General features: G+C 44.1%; 1 protein-coding gene across 1 annotated transcript in view; it reads left to right on the top strand.

Moving 5' to 3' along the window:
• Window positions 1–1,830: 1,830 nt before the first annotated feature.
• Window positions 1,831–14,700, top strand: part of oprl1 (opiate receptor-like 1) — a gene marked incomplete at both ends in the record, with an annotated part of 50,140 nt that continues 37,270 nt past the window's right edge. The window contains one exon of the mRNA XM_080535098.1: window positions 1,831–2,039. Coding sequence (XP_080391224.1) covers window positions 1,831–2,039 — 209 coding nt within the window. The remainder of the gene's footprint in view (window positions 2,040–14,700) is intronic.

The following is a 14,700-nucleotide window of genomic DNA, read 5'->3' as shown; positions in this document are numbered from 1 at the left end:
TGCTGATCACGGTTCCTCTGTGAATTTTAATAACCCGCTGACACCAGTACTTCAAAAGTGATCTGATTGGAATATATTGGGTCATATTATGGAGTATATTATGTCATAAATTAAAAATGAGATTCTGATCATTCGGATAGGGTTTCGGATGTGGTAATCTAATCTGACCTTCAATCAAGATGAAACGTTTTTGTCATTAGGGCCTAGTCACGGACAGACCGACCCAAAAGTGGACTGGCCAAGCTGGCATTTGCCCGAGTTGCCAGATGGCCTGTCCGCTACACACTTTTAATCAGGCCCAATGCCCATTGTATATCATTTAACACATCCGTTATGAGGACACACAACAATAGCTATAAACAGGCATGCTCACATCCCTGGGCTCAACAGTTTGCACCCCCTCTTCAACACCTACTAATGTATTAAGCTAAGCACTAGCACCCCCTGTAGCCGTAAGAGAAATGCTGAAACCGAGAGGATGGCTGGCTAAAAAAACATGACGATTTGTCTGTCTGCTGTGTGCTTGTGTGTGTACAAACATGTGAGTGAAGTCAATGGAAGTATACATGAAAGATAAGCTACTTTCTTGTCTGAACATATGGTGGCAAGGGAGGGGCTGTATGGTCTAGTGTTATTTTACACACAATGCCTTTATAGCATCGGGGCCTGAGTCTGACTGAGAGAATTGCGCAGGACAAACGGGCAGAAACGCGCATTCACTGCACACCATCACAGACTTTGGATGGGAACTTGGGAAGAATTACTTCATGTAAGTGTAAGCCCCCGCGTATTTAGGGTGTAATCTGTAATTCGAGCAAGTTCTGACGCGCGACAGAACCGTTATCTGGTGCTGCATAATGCTTACTGCATTATCAGCCTAGTGGGGAAATGAAGTGACAGTGGAATGAATGGGAAGTTGAAGAGCAGACAGTTTGTTGTCTGGTGGTGGACGCATTGAAAAGTTATCCGTAATAAAAAGAAAAAGAAATACGTGTTTTGGGTCAGATTACATTCAGAGCGAACCGCGTCTCCCCGATAGAGGAGGAGGAGAAAGCGGAGGAGAGAAGATAGAGGAGAGCGGTGCGAGTGGAGACGCCGACGTCTGCCTTGTTGCCTAAAGGAGCGAAGCTTTAAACGAAAGAATCGAAGGAACCAGCCAAGCTTTAGACCACTCCTCCCCTCCCTCTCTACATTTCGTTTGTTGTTGAGGGAAAACATTTTTCTCTCGTTCTAAGACCCACCTCGGAAAATCTGGACCACTCGCGACTATGGAAAACAGAGCACCGAGAGGAGACTGAGATATACAATACAATAAGGAAGCCGCTGCACAACCCCCCCAAACTAACAACTTCTCGGTGTCATTTTCGGAAAGCACAGCAGGAGAAAGAGGTGTGCTTGTCTTCAAAACGGACCCAGGAATAGCATCCTAATCAACGGTAGGCTATGGTCCTATATGCAAGCACTGCGTGAGAATGCTTGCCCCTCTGTACATGTAGGCACTTTAGATCTTAACGTCAGTATATGAACATATCTGTATCCATAAACCATTTGGGTACAGTATATTAATGATGTAAACTGTGCGGGTAGACATGCGTAAATATATGGAGCTATATTGCGCATACCCAGTGTGTCAGTTTCCATAATGATTTAGCCCAAGCGTTTGTTTATGTCGCCTACCGCAGTTTGTGTCATAATAATAATAATAATAATAATAATAATAATAATATATAGAGGTTTAGTGTAGGCTATAAGCTGACTGACACACAAGTGCTCTCTAAACAAACATGATGTGGGTATATCATCTCTTCATCATCAGGTAAACGCTTGCTCATGGAGTTCCCAAACGAATCTGTCGGGGACCTGAGCCACATCCGGTTCTACAACGAGTCTCTCTTCCAGAACAATTTCAGCGGGGCGTACAACGAGACCGATGATGCGTTCCTGCCGACCGGGGTGAAGATCACCATCGTGGTGGTCTACATGATAGTCTGCGTGGTGGGGCTCGTGGGGAACTGCCTGGTCATGTACGTCATCATCAGGTAAGACACCTGTCCTGTCCCACCTGCTGTGATGGTGTCACCTATGTGAACGGTCTCTTGTCATTATCACATGTTTGTATTTCACAGGCCTTCATCCTCCCACTTTGAGTAGCCTACTTTAGCCGTTGCGATTGTATGAGATGGAGGTAGGCCTAGTTAAGTGTCTTCATCATCAACTCACCTAGTGAAACTGACCTGTGCTTCTGTTGGTTCGGGGTTCTGCAGTTTGTATGTGATTGATGCACCTCTAAAATCAAACAGTGAATGGATGCCATTTTATTTACATGTCTAGTCATACATGACACATCCCTTTTGGCCTAATTAGACATGCCCTTCTAAACATACACAACTTATAGTAAGTCAAATACTATCAATATTGTAGTAATATACTGAACATGCACTATCTATTATGATCAGCCGTTAAACGACTCTTTAATTTAATTTAATTTAATTTAATTTTGCCATTTAGCAGACGCTTTTATCCAAAGCGACTTACAATTACGAATTACAGGGACATTCCCCCTGGAGTAACTGAGGGCTAAGTGCCTTACCCAAGGGCACACTAGTAGTGGTGTGGCTTCAGGCGGGATTTGAACTCACAACCTTCCGATCACAAGTCCAACTCACTATCCACTAGACCACCACTACCCCATCTTTAACTACTGTACCATGAACTCACCCTTAACAGCCTTAACATCATTACCATTAAATATGAATGTGCTTGCCAATCCACCATTTGTACATGAATATTGCGTATTTGTGTGTGAATATGTGCATGCATGCCTACTGTATTGCTGCGTATGTGAGTGTGTGTGTGTGTGTGTGTGTGTGTGCGTGTGCGTGTACGTGTGTGTATGTGTTCCTGTATGTTTTCTTTCTGTCTGTGTTGTGTGGTGGATAATAGTTTGAGTGTCCCTCCTCTCTGCCTATGCTGTCATTGCTGTTGGGATTCACAGCCTCGTTCTAAAAGGAACACAATCTGTGACATTCTTCCACGTAAGCAGCATTTGCACTCACTAAACATGTCACATTGACGGTAGTACAGGAAGCCATCTTGAGCTGAGTGCAATCTCTAAAATAGCGACATGAATCATTCTGTGTACATAGGGCCTGTCACAGTGTATGTGCCCAATTACATTGACACCCAATTAAGTCGGTACTTTTATAATGAGATAGATATCCATTATGCTGTCAGGAAAATCTTTCCTTATAATTACCATCTCATATTTGGTACTGCAGAAGGGCTCCAGTTTTCTGACAGGTAGACCCACACATTTAGACACAGGACACTGTCAAACTGTAGATCACAATACATACCTGCTACCTTTGACCTTCATCGAAAGTGACTTCCAACAAAACAAACGGATTGTGAAAGGAAACAAAAGTTGAGACAATATTGTTTAGGCCAAAACTATCACACCAACACCCCTACAGACACCTACACACAACATGGTCAGCAAAGAGTGTCATACTGTAAATGTTTATGACATTGATGATGACTGATGACGTGTTATATCAGTATCATAGCGTAATGAACCAGTCGACTTCAAACAAAGTCTCTCCAACGTTTAAAATGGTTGTAAGTTATGTAGGTGCTGCATGCATCACACCTGTTTCACTATGCTAGGGGCGTCTGTGGCTCAAGAGGTAGAGCCGGCGTCTATGCGCATGAGCGGAAGTTGAACAGGTGTGTTTGGACTGAGAAAAAGTTTGAACGTGTCTTTGAAAAAAACAAACGAACATCATAATAACATCTTTATTTAAGCGAGTTAAGGATTTTGAGTACCCCGACAGCTTCGTGCTGATCGGGGGCTTCTAAGGACGGACGACATGGCAACGAACAACGCGAATGGAATGGACGACGATAATAGCAACACGGACAAACGGTATGACGCAAGTTTAACGGTGGAAGTGCGGCTGGAGCAGGGAAGTAATATAACCATGATGGAAATGTTACGAGGCATAAAGGAGGTGTGTGGAAATGTGGAGGGCTGTCGGGATAAAGGAGACAGGAAATATGAGATCACGCTGGCATCGAGGAGAGGGAAGGACAAGCTCACGGATGGGTTCATGATAAAAGACGTGAGAATAATGGGAAGGGACTTGGCGGTGGATGAAATGGTGGTCTCGTTTTTGCATCTCCCGGTATATCTGAAGGACGACGTGATCAGGTACAGGCTGGAGTCGTGGGGGGTGAAGGCGGTATCACCTATCAAAAGAAAGACGTGGCCGGGAACTGACATTGCAGACGGGACGAGATACATGAAGGTGAAGTTCACCGAAGAGGTGAGGTCTTTGCCCTATTCTACCAAGTTTGAGACCCTGGTTGGAGTGGATCACTTTAGGGTGATTCATGATAAGCAGGTGAGGGTATGTAGGCTATGTATCAAACCAGGACATGTAATCCGAGAATGCCCGGAGTTCGTATGCTACAAATGCAATAAACAAGGACATTATGCACGTGAATGCATGGGAAGGAGATATGATGGAGGAGAGAGAGTGAGCAGTGATGAGGAGGAGGAGGAGGGGGAGAAGGAGGAGGAGAAGGAGGAGGAGGAGGAGGTGGTGGAGGAGGAGGAGGAGGAGGGGGACGAAGAAGAGGAGATGGAGGGAGAGGAGGAGGAGGTGGTGGAGGAGGAAGTGGTGGAGACACAAGGAGAAGGTGGGGAAAGGAGCCATGAAGACGTGACGGAGGGAGGAGGACAAGCTGAGGTGGTGGAGGAGACGCAGATGGAGCCGGAAGTGGAGAGAGGAGCGGAGGGGCCTGGTCCGGTGGAAATGGAGGGTAAAGAGAGAGAGGAGATTGGAGCCAGCCTAGACAACGCAGTAAGGGATGGAGAGATGGATGAGGCAGGGCCTTCAACAGAGGGCGTGGGGAAAAGAAAAGGTTCCGATGAAGGACTATATGCGGATGTACAGAGGGTGAGGACAAGATCGGGAAGGGGTGCAAAAGGTGCACAAGGGAAGAAGACTAAGGTAGGAAAATGACATGGCGGTGTACATGATCTTTTTCTTTGTAATCTTGACGATGGTCAGGGTTGTTGCTGTCAACACAAATGGACTCAGGGATAGGAAGAAGATGGAGCTTGTGTTGGCAGCATACAGAGAGGAGATTATATGCCTCCAGGAGACGCATTGGACAGAGGACATAATGGAGGATGTAAGAAGGAGGTGGAATGGACAAGTTTATGTGAGTAATGGAACTGTGTATGCTTGTGGGGTGGCTATTTTGGTAAAGAATGGGGTAGTGAAAAATGTAAGGAATATAATGAATGACAATGAGGGAAGAGTGGTGGGAGTGGGGTTCGAATATCAAGGGATAGAGTATGCACTATATTGTATATATGCACCAAATGTGGACAAATATAGGAAAGTTTTTTTTGAATCTTTGAAAGAGAAATGTGTTGGGAATTGTATTATGGTTGGGGATTATAATGTGGTGGTGGACAGGTTAGATGTAACAAGGGGGGTGAAATTTAGGAATGATCCGTCACGCCCAGTATTATTAGAAATGATGCGCACAAGAGGAATGGTGGATATATGGAGGGAGGGGCACCCTGATGCACAGGTTTTTTCAAGGAGACAAATGGTGATGGGGGTTTTGAGACAATCAAGGATCGATTTATGTTTAGTGAAGAGGGAGGTGAGGCACCTGGTTGGAAGGGTTGAGTATCGGTTTATGGCCTTTAGCGACCACGATGCTCAGTCTTTCCAGCTAGGTGCGAGGAACGTAGGGGGAAGAGGAGGGACATGGTGCTTTAATGCAAGTTTACTGAAAGATAGACGTTTTGGGGTGATAGTAAGAGAGTGTGTGAGTGTTGCTATGGAAGACCAGATGTATGAGAGTGATGTGTGTGTGTGGTGGGAAGGGATGAAGGATAAATTAAAAGCTGTAATAATAGCATTCGCAAAACTGAGAGGAAAAGAGAGGGTGAGGGAGGAAAGAGATTTGCAGAAAAGGTTAGCAATAGAACAGGAAAGAGTTGATAATATTCCAGGGCATGATTTAGCAGAGTATTTGAGAGTGAGGGAAGATTTGAGGGAGCTAGAGAAGAGAAAGTGTGAAGGTGCTTTAGTAAGGAGTAGGGCAAGGTATGTGGTTGAGGGAGAAAGGAGTACAGCATTCTTTTTAGGTTTAGAGAAGAGACAGAAAGAGAAAGGGAAAATTAAGGAATTAGAGAATGATAACGGTGAAATAATAACAGACTTAGTGGGAATAATGGATACTGTGCAGTCATTTTATACAGACCTATATACATCTGGGGGGGTGAATGAGGAATGTATGAATAAAGTATTAGAAGCAGTGGAAGCTAGGGTGACAGAAGAAGAAGGGAAAATGTGTGATGCAGACCTAAGGGTGGAGGAGGTTAAGACAGCCATCATGGGGTTAAACCCAAATAAGAGTCCGGGTTCGGATGGGTTGACGGCTGAATTTTATAAAGCTTTTGTTGACATCCTGGCCCCTATATTGTGCAGAGTGTATACGTGTATGGGGAATAAAAGGGTTGTTCCGGACTCTATGGGTTTGGGGGTGCTCACGTTATTGTATAAGGGTAAAGGGGACAGGAACAAATTACAGAATTATAGAGCATTATCATTACTTAATTGTGATTATAAAACCATAGCAAAAGTATTAGCAAATAGATTGAATAAAGTAATGAAAAACATGATTGCACCTACCCAGGCCTATGGAGTCCCAGGGAGGGATGTGGCAGAGAATATGTGCACATTAAGGGATGTTGTGAAGGACATGAGGGAGGAAGGGGGTTTATTGTTATCTTTGGATTTAAATAAGGCTTTTGACAGGGTGGAACATGTTTTTTTATTGAAAACAATGGAACATTTTGGGATTGGGACTGTTATGAGGGATTGGATTGAACTATTATATAAGAATGCAAGAAGTAAAGTAAAGATAGATGGATTATTGACTGACTCCTTCCCTTTGGGGAGATCAATAAGACAAGGGTGTCCACTGTCAGCATTGCTATATAGCATATCTGTGGAGCCATTGGCAGCGTATATTAAGCAGGAGAAAGAAATTAAGGGAATAAATATGCCGGGGGGAGGAGTTAGCATAATCCATCAATATGCAGATGACACGACATGTACTGTCAGGGATGTAAATAGTGTGAACAAAATAATGGGGTGTGTAAACATATATGGAAAGGCTTCTGGTGCAAAAGTGAATGTTGACAAGTCTGAAATGTTGTGTATAGGGGGAGTGAATACAGACAATTGTGTTTTTGATTTGAAAATTGTAAAGGGGATGATAAAAGTGTTGGGGATATATCTTGGAGAGGATGACAGGGAGGCTGTTGATTACACATGGACAGGGGTTTTGAATAAAATAAGAACAACATTGAATTATTGGAAGCAAAGGAACATGAAACTGAAGGGAAAAGTTGTAATTGTTAATGCACTGTTAATGTCAAAATATGTTTATGTATTAGGAGTATTGAATGTACCAGAGTGGGTTCTAAAAGAAACCAGGATGTTAGTGTCAGATTTTTTGTGGAGAGGAAAGGGGGTTAAAATAGCGTATGATGTATTAGTAGCAGATTATGATAAAGGAGGGTTGAAACTGGTAGATTTGGAAGTAAAGATGAGGGCAATGAGAGTCAGAACAGTCAAAAGGTTTTTGTATGGGGAGGAAGGACATGGATGGAAAGGATACTTTAGGGAATGGGTACATAGATGTGGGGGGTGTGGGGATTATGGGTTGTTGATGTGCTTTAAAGTACGGATGTATGATAGGGTGCCGGAATTCTATAAAGAGGTGTTTAAAGCCTGGGGTAGTTTTTTGCCTCAGGTAGGATATGAGTGTGAGAAGAGAGGGGAGATACTAAATGTTCCAGTTTTATTGAACCCGGTAATTAGAAGAGAGGGGAAAATGTTAGAATCTAGGAGTTTCTGGAGGGCAGGACTGATTAGAGTAAGGGATTTTAGGTATGAGGTAGTGCCAGGGTTCCTATCAGAGCAGGCAATTATAGAAGTTGTTAGGGAAACAGATGAGGAGATGAGAAGGGGAGAAATAGTGAGCATGTATAATAAAATAAAGCAGAGTATACCAGGGGAGTGGGTGAGTAGGTTAGATAGGGAGTTAAAAGGGAAGGAGCAAACAGAGTTACCTAAGTTAAGACTAGGGAAAGGGGAAACAGTGCGGGACTTCTCAGCGGTTAAGGTGAAGGAGTGCTACTGGGCACTGTTGGAGAGCAGAGTGAAGGAGCCTGCGGCAGAGAAGGTGTGGAGGCAGGTGTTCCCAGGATTGGAGGTGAAGAACATATGGAGGAATTTATTTTTAAAATATAATAGTTTAGAATGTACTCATTTTGATTTTATGCTTAGGCATAACAGGGTTTATACTAAGGTGGTGTTGCATCAGGTAGACAGAACAGTTTCGAGGGAGTGTGATGTGTGTGGGATACAGGATGAGAACTTAATGCACATGCTGTTTGAATGTAAAGAAATGAAGGGATTCGAAGAAAGGTTGAAAGGACTAGTGAAGAAGCATTGGGGGGTGGAGGTGGTGGGGATGCAGGAGTGGAGGAGGATGGTGGTTTTTGGGGTGGAGGGAAAGAGAAGGGGAGTGAATATATGGTGTTTAAATTATGTATTATCACAGGCTAGGTATGCAATTTATTTGAGGAGGAATTTAGCAAGATTTGAGGGAAAGTGGATAACGGTGTGGAAAGTCTTTGAGGGATTGGTCAGGAAGAATGTGGGACTGATGCACAAGACAGGGCAAAAAGATTTTGAGAAGTTGTTTATTAGGGATTGTGGGTTTATAAGAGTGGTGGTGGATGGAGGGTTGGAGTTTGATTTAGATTTTTGAAGATGTTTTTTGTGTTGCATTCATTTGTTATTGATTTATGATAAAGGGTTATCTTGGTTATGAAGGACTGACGGAATAATAGATGGATGCATCTCATACCAAAATGGTATGGGTGTGTTTTGTTTTTATCTATTGGTTTTTAATTTATTTTATTTGAATTAGAATACAATGAAGGCTATAAAATGAACATGTATGAATATGTATAGCTATGATTGTATTTAAAAGAATATTTTTATAATAAAAGAGAAAAAAAAAAAAGAGCTGGTGTCTAATGATCGCAAGGTTGGCAGATTGGCGGTTCGAACCCACATGATGTGTGGAAAATGAAATGTCGAGGTGTCCTTGGGCAAGACATCGAACCCCAATTTTCTCCCAATGAGTCGGCCGGCACCTTGCATGATAGCTTGCCGCCATTGGTGTGTGAATGTGTGTGTGAATGGGTGAATGACAGGCCATTGTAAAGCGCTTTGGAATAAGGCGCTATATAAGTCAGTCCATTTATAGTGACTGAACAGTAGAGTATACTGAAACAGATGTCACGTTGTTGCAAACAGTCTCCTGGCAATTTGAGTTGCTCTAACCTAGGGATGCTCCGATCTGGATTTTTGGGGCCGATACCGATCACCGATTTTTTTCCTCAAGATCAACCGATACCGATACCGATTTTTTTAAAAATACATAACTGTAGGCCTACTGACTGGATAGCCTACATATTTTTTGCTTTTTAGACAAAAGTTTTGATCCATTAGGCACCAAGCAAACGCAGACCCATTTTTATGGCATAGTAAAAGTCTGGCCTATCACCCAGTTAGGGCCTGAAGCCCAAGTCAGTCGATATGGCTGTATAAAAGACATCATAAACGTGGCCTTCATGGTTTACATACTGTTACGTCCTCCTATGTTTTCTGTTCAGTTATCTGTCTTCCCCAGAAAAAAAAGAAAAAAAAAAAAAAAAAAAAGATCGGTTTTTGCGATCGGCCATTTTTGCCGATCACCGATCGAGTCATTTGGAGTGAAATCGGTGGCCGATAAATCGGAGCATCCCTACTCTAACCGAGTCTTGAACTCGCGACCTCAGACTTTCCAACACACGCGACCGTATCTTCAAATACCCTGATGTTAACCAGCTGCATTATCGAAAAAAAGCTTGCAATTGGACAGTGTGGGTGGTGGGGGTATTGGAACATGACGAGTGAGTTTACCATCTCATCTCGGTTCCACTTGCAGGCATTTTACAATCTCTGGAAATCGATTTCCTGGAACTCAACTATAGTGCAGGAGTTACTAATGTCTGGATTTGACAGTGACACAATGCACTTCTGGAGATGACCAATCAGTGCCCAGGAGAGTGAAAGAGCCACAAATGACCACAGCAAGACACTGTCATCCACACTCATTTCGAAGGCTCACATTCTCATCTCACACACACAGGCATGTGTTTGCACGCACACACTCACACACAAAACCACGCGCACACCCACACACATGCACACACACATACCCACGTACACACTCGCAGGCACAGACACACACACACACACACACACACATAGTACACATACACAGTGTTTATGTGTATGTGTGCGTGCATGTGAGTGTGTGTGTGTGTGTGCGTGCGTGCATGTGTGTGTAATACACACACATGCATGCACGCACGCACGCACACACACAAACACACACACACACGCACACAGAAACACAAACACACTGCCATGGCCAAAACATTCAGAGCAGTGCCCTGGCCAGGCCATGGAGCTAACTGTTTGGTTATGAATGATAATAACAGATGGCCGCTCACTCTTCTGGCTGGGTTTGTGCGTTTCATATCAGCAGGGTCCCTGCTTGGATCACAGTTTGTTTATTTGTTTTATAAATCTTTTCATTCTCTGCACATTCTGTGGAGTACTTTGTCAACTTTTTGTTGATGAAACAGATTAGTGTTATAAAGAGCTGAAAATCAAAGTCTGTCTCTTTCTCTCTCGGTATCAAAACATACAAATGTACACACCATGCACATGCGAGCGCACACACGCACGCACACACACACACACACACACACACACACACACACACACACACACACACACAGCCAAGAAGATGCCTCTCCACCCTGAGGTGAGGTGAGGTCAGCCCTTCTCAGCTCGGTTGTGTGTTTGAGGTGCTTCTGTTTCTTTTGAGATGTAGTCAGGAGTCACAGTACATGTACTGTCTCCATAGTCCATCCCACCTGAGCCCCCCATATCCCCTAAGCCCCCCTCCTCTCCTGTGCTCATCAAGCACTTTTCCTATTCATCATAGTAAAAGATGTAATTCTCATAGCTATTGTTACAGACGGAAGAATCCTATTTGTCACATTATAAGACGTAATTATGATAGCCATGATATAAAAGAAAGAATGCTTCGGGAGGTTGGGAGTGGCGGAGGGAGTATCCTATACCAGGACTGTATCACCAGGACTTGCAATCCAAACTTCGCATCCTCTAATCTGCTTTTTCATCAATTTTGACAAAAGTGCTTTTTTTGTGGTTTTGTTTTGCTAATACCTTCCCATGAATACTTACACTTACTCTAACCACTTTGAAGCTATTTCTAACCCTAACCCTAACACCTCACAGTGAATGCCCAACCCTAATACAACCCTTATAGCCCTTACCTTACTTTTACCTTAACGGCCCTGAACGTGAATACCTAATGCTGCCCACTGCCACAGGAGTCGCTGCTAACACCAAGAAGTCTTCTATTTTGACGAAAAGGGACACTGCCTAGACGTAGAGTCGTGCTGCACACCGATAGACAGAGCAAGCGAGAAATAGAGAGAAATCTGTGGAGACAAAGAGGACACGAGAGAGAAAGCGGGCCACATCGAGAGCACGAGAGAGAGAGAGAGAGAGAGAGAGAGAACGAGAGAGAGAGGGAGAGGGGGGAAGCCGGATGATCTTCAGAGGCCACTCGCGGCGCTAAGTGTCCTCCCTGAACACCTGAAGGATCTCACCCTCGCCTCCCCTCACCACCGGAGGAACTGGAGAGCCCGACGCGAACACAAGTGATGGTAATCAGCCAATCAGCCATCAGTACAGCTGCACAGAGAGAGAGAGCATGGCACTGGGTGCCCTCCCTCCCATCTCCCGGTGACTCATGTACGTAGATTGCTGATAAAAAAAATAATGACCGTGACCTTCTCCTCACCCGGGGTTGCGTTCGCTTTCTCAGCGCCGGCAGTCCGGTTGGGAGGACGGGCTCATTGTAAATGCATGGAACGGAATGAGGGATGGGGTGGATAGGAGGTTAACGGTAGGAGACTCTCGTTTGCGTTTTTTGAAGGACTTTAAAGCAGGTGTCATAGACAGAGTATGTGAAGGCCAAAAGGTGACTTTTCCCTCTCAGTCTGTGCAGTTTACAGTTTGCACAGACCAGGCTCGATACAAGATACAAGATGTTTCCATTTACATTTTGGGCATTTAGCAGACGCCTTATTCCGATTTGCGTCGTAGCAGCAAAAGTAATCTAGCTCAGGCCAGCGGCTATTGGCAGTCGCCTAGGAGAAGAAAGTTCAATTTTGTGAGATACTTTGGGTGGGGGTGTGTGGGGGGGAATTAGGGGGGGGGGGGTATTATGCTACATACAGTATCTTATCTATTTAGTACTTATATACGTGATATAAATCGATCTCCCTCTCTCTCATTAAAGACACAAATCTATTTCCACGGGAGGCTGAACACATACTATAGTAGACACATTAAGGCTGCGGTCACTCTGCTTATCTATTTATCTTCACGCATCTTTAAGCTTGATTGTTTGTAGGCTGCTGCATGTGTGTGGAGCTGTGGAGATGTGTCTGCATTTTCAAACGAGGTGTAATTAGATCATCTCAGTCCTGGCCAATTAGCTATGCTGGCAGCATCAGGAGATGGCACCTTTCAGGAGTGTGGGCATGTGTGTGTGTGTGTGTGTGTGTGTGTGTGTGTGTGTGTTTGTGTGTGTGTGTGTGTGTGTTTGTGTGTGTGTGTGTGTGTGTGAGTGTGTGTGTGTGTGTGTGTGTGTTAATGAGAGCAGCTCGTAGTCAAGATGAGTTATGAGTTCATTTAGAAAGCCTGGAAATTAGAACATTACCATGAAAATCATCTGGCGAGAAAAAACACCAGTGAGGAGTACTACCTTCCTGTCCTTTTTCAAGCCCCCCAGTCTGGTTCTGTCCCCTCTCCACGGTGGACCTCAGTCTGGTTCTGTCCCCTCTAACATGGTGGACCTCAGACTGGTTCTGTCCCCTCTCCCCGGTGGACCTCAGACTGGTTCTGTCCCCTCTCCACGGTGGACCTCAGACTGGTTCTGTCACCTCTCCATGGTGGACCTCAGACTGGTTCTGCCCCCTCTAACATGGTGGACCTCAGTCTGGTTCTGTCCCCTCTAACATGGTGGACCTCAGACTGGTTCTGTCCCCTCTAACATGGTGGACCTCAGTCTGGTTCTGTCCCCTCTAACATGGTGGACCTCAGACTGGTTCTGTCACCTCTCCACGGTGGACCTCAGACTGGTTCTGTCCCCTCTAACATGGTGGACCTCAGACTGGTTCTGTCCCCTCTAACATGGTGGACCTCAGACTGGTTCTGTCCCCTCTCCATGGTGGACCTCAGACTGGTTCTAGACCATCAGGTGCTACAGCCATCTCTCATGGTCATCGTTGTCATAATTATGTGATACATGCTTACAACTCAGTCACACCGCACTGAACTTGCTCTATTTCTTCAATTATAGTAGCATATATAGATTAGTGCTTGGTTGGTAGCTCTGTGATGCTCAATTACAGGCAGATGTTGCTTTAGCTGTGTTGTGTTATATTATGTGTTCGGGTACAGGTAAGGACATCATGCACAGTGTATGGTATGTACATTTGTATGTTTTGAAACTGAGAGAGAAATAGAGAGATAGAGACAGAGACAAGTCATTGTCAATGGTCAGTGGTCATAATGTCATGGCTCATCAGTGTATGTGTGTGTTTGAAGGGTGTGTATTGGTTGAAGCTATGCTACTGCCTACATATATAGCCATGCTGGGCTAAATGGCATACAGATTCACTTGCTTCTATATAAAGAAGTACTGATGGTTAATGGCGCTGACAGTTTGTTCCAAAGAGGTATAAAAAAGAAGCTCTTTCAAACAGCAATAAAAACAAAGACAGCTGTTTCAAGCAGCTATAAATAGTCCAGTGTAGTGCTTATCATTTAAGAGATGATTCGTTTTCTGATTTCACGTCGAATGCTCTCTCATTTTGCCACGGCGAAGTGGGTTCCCTGACAATTGTGTATAATAAAGTCATTATCATGATAACGTTATCGGTATCACATTTGTGTCACTTGGCAACATGTACTGTACGTTATGAACACAGACATTATCATTCTGCAACAAACAAACAAAGATATGGAACAAGGATGATCATCATGTATTTAGAGGTTGGGTTATCACAACCCACTCGCCTTGACTCTCAGTCTCTCTCTGTCTCGCCGTCTCATCCCTTTGCCCCTGTCAGAGACCCAGAGTCAAGGATCCATTGTCAGAGACCCATTCAAGTGTGTTCACATTTTAACATTGTGTCTCCCTATTTCAAAGACGGGGGAAATTGAAATATTCAGCTACTGTCAGAAGCTTCCGTGAATCAATGGTGGTGTGACACATTATTGAGTGGGAAGAGAAAACCAAAAAACACAGCCACTCTGTTATCACTCTGTCACTGTCTCGCCGCCAAAAAGAGACAGATTTGTGAAAGCATTGCAAAGGGATTCTATGTGAATGACTTGCATTGTTTTGTTTTTTACACATGCATAGATCAATTAC

Source organism: Nansenia antarctica (assembly GCF_963989245.1).
Source record: "Nansenia antarctica genome assembly, chromosome: 6".
In the NCBI taxonomy this organism is placed as follows: domain Eukaryota; kingdom Metazoa; phylum Chordata; class Actinopteri; order Argentiniformes; family Microstomatidae; genus Nansenia; species Nansenia antarctica.
The sequence above is the reverse complement of the archived record's forward strand: the minus strand, read 5'-3'. Positions and strand labels throughout refer to the sequence as shown.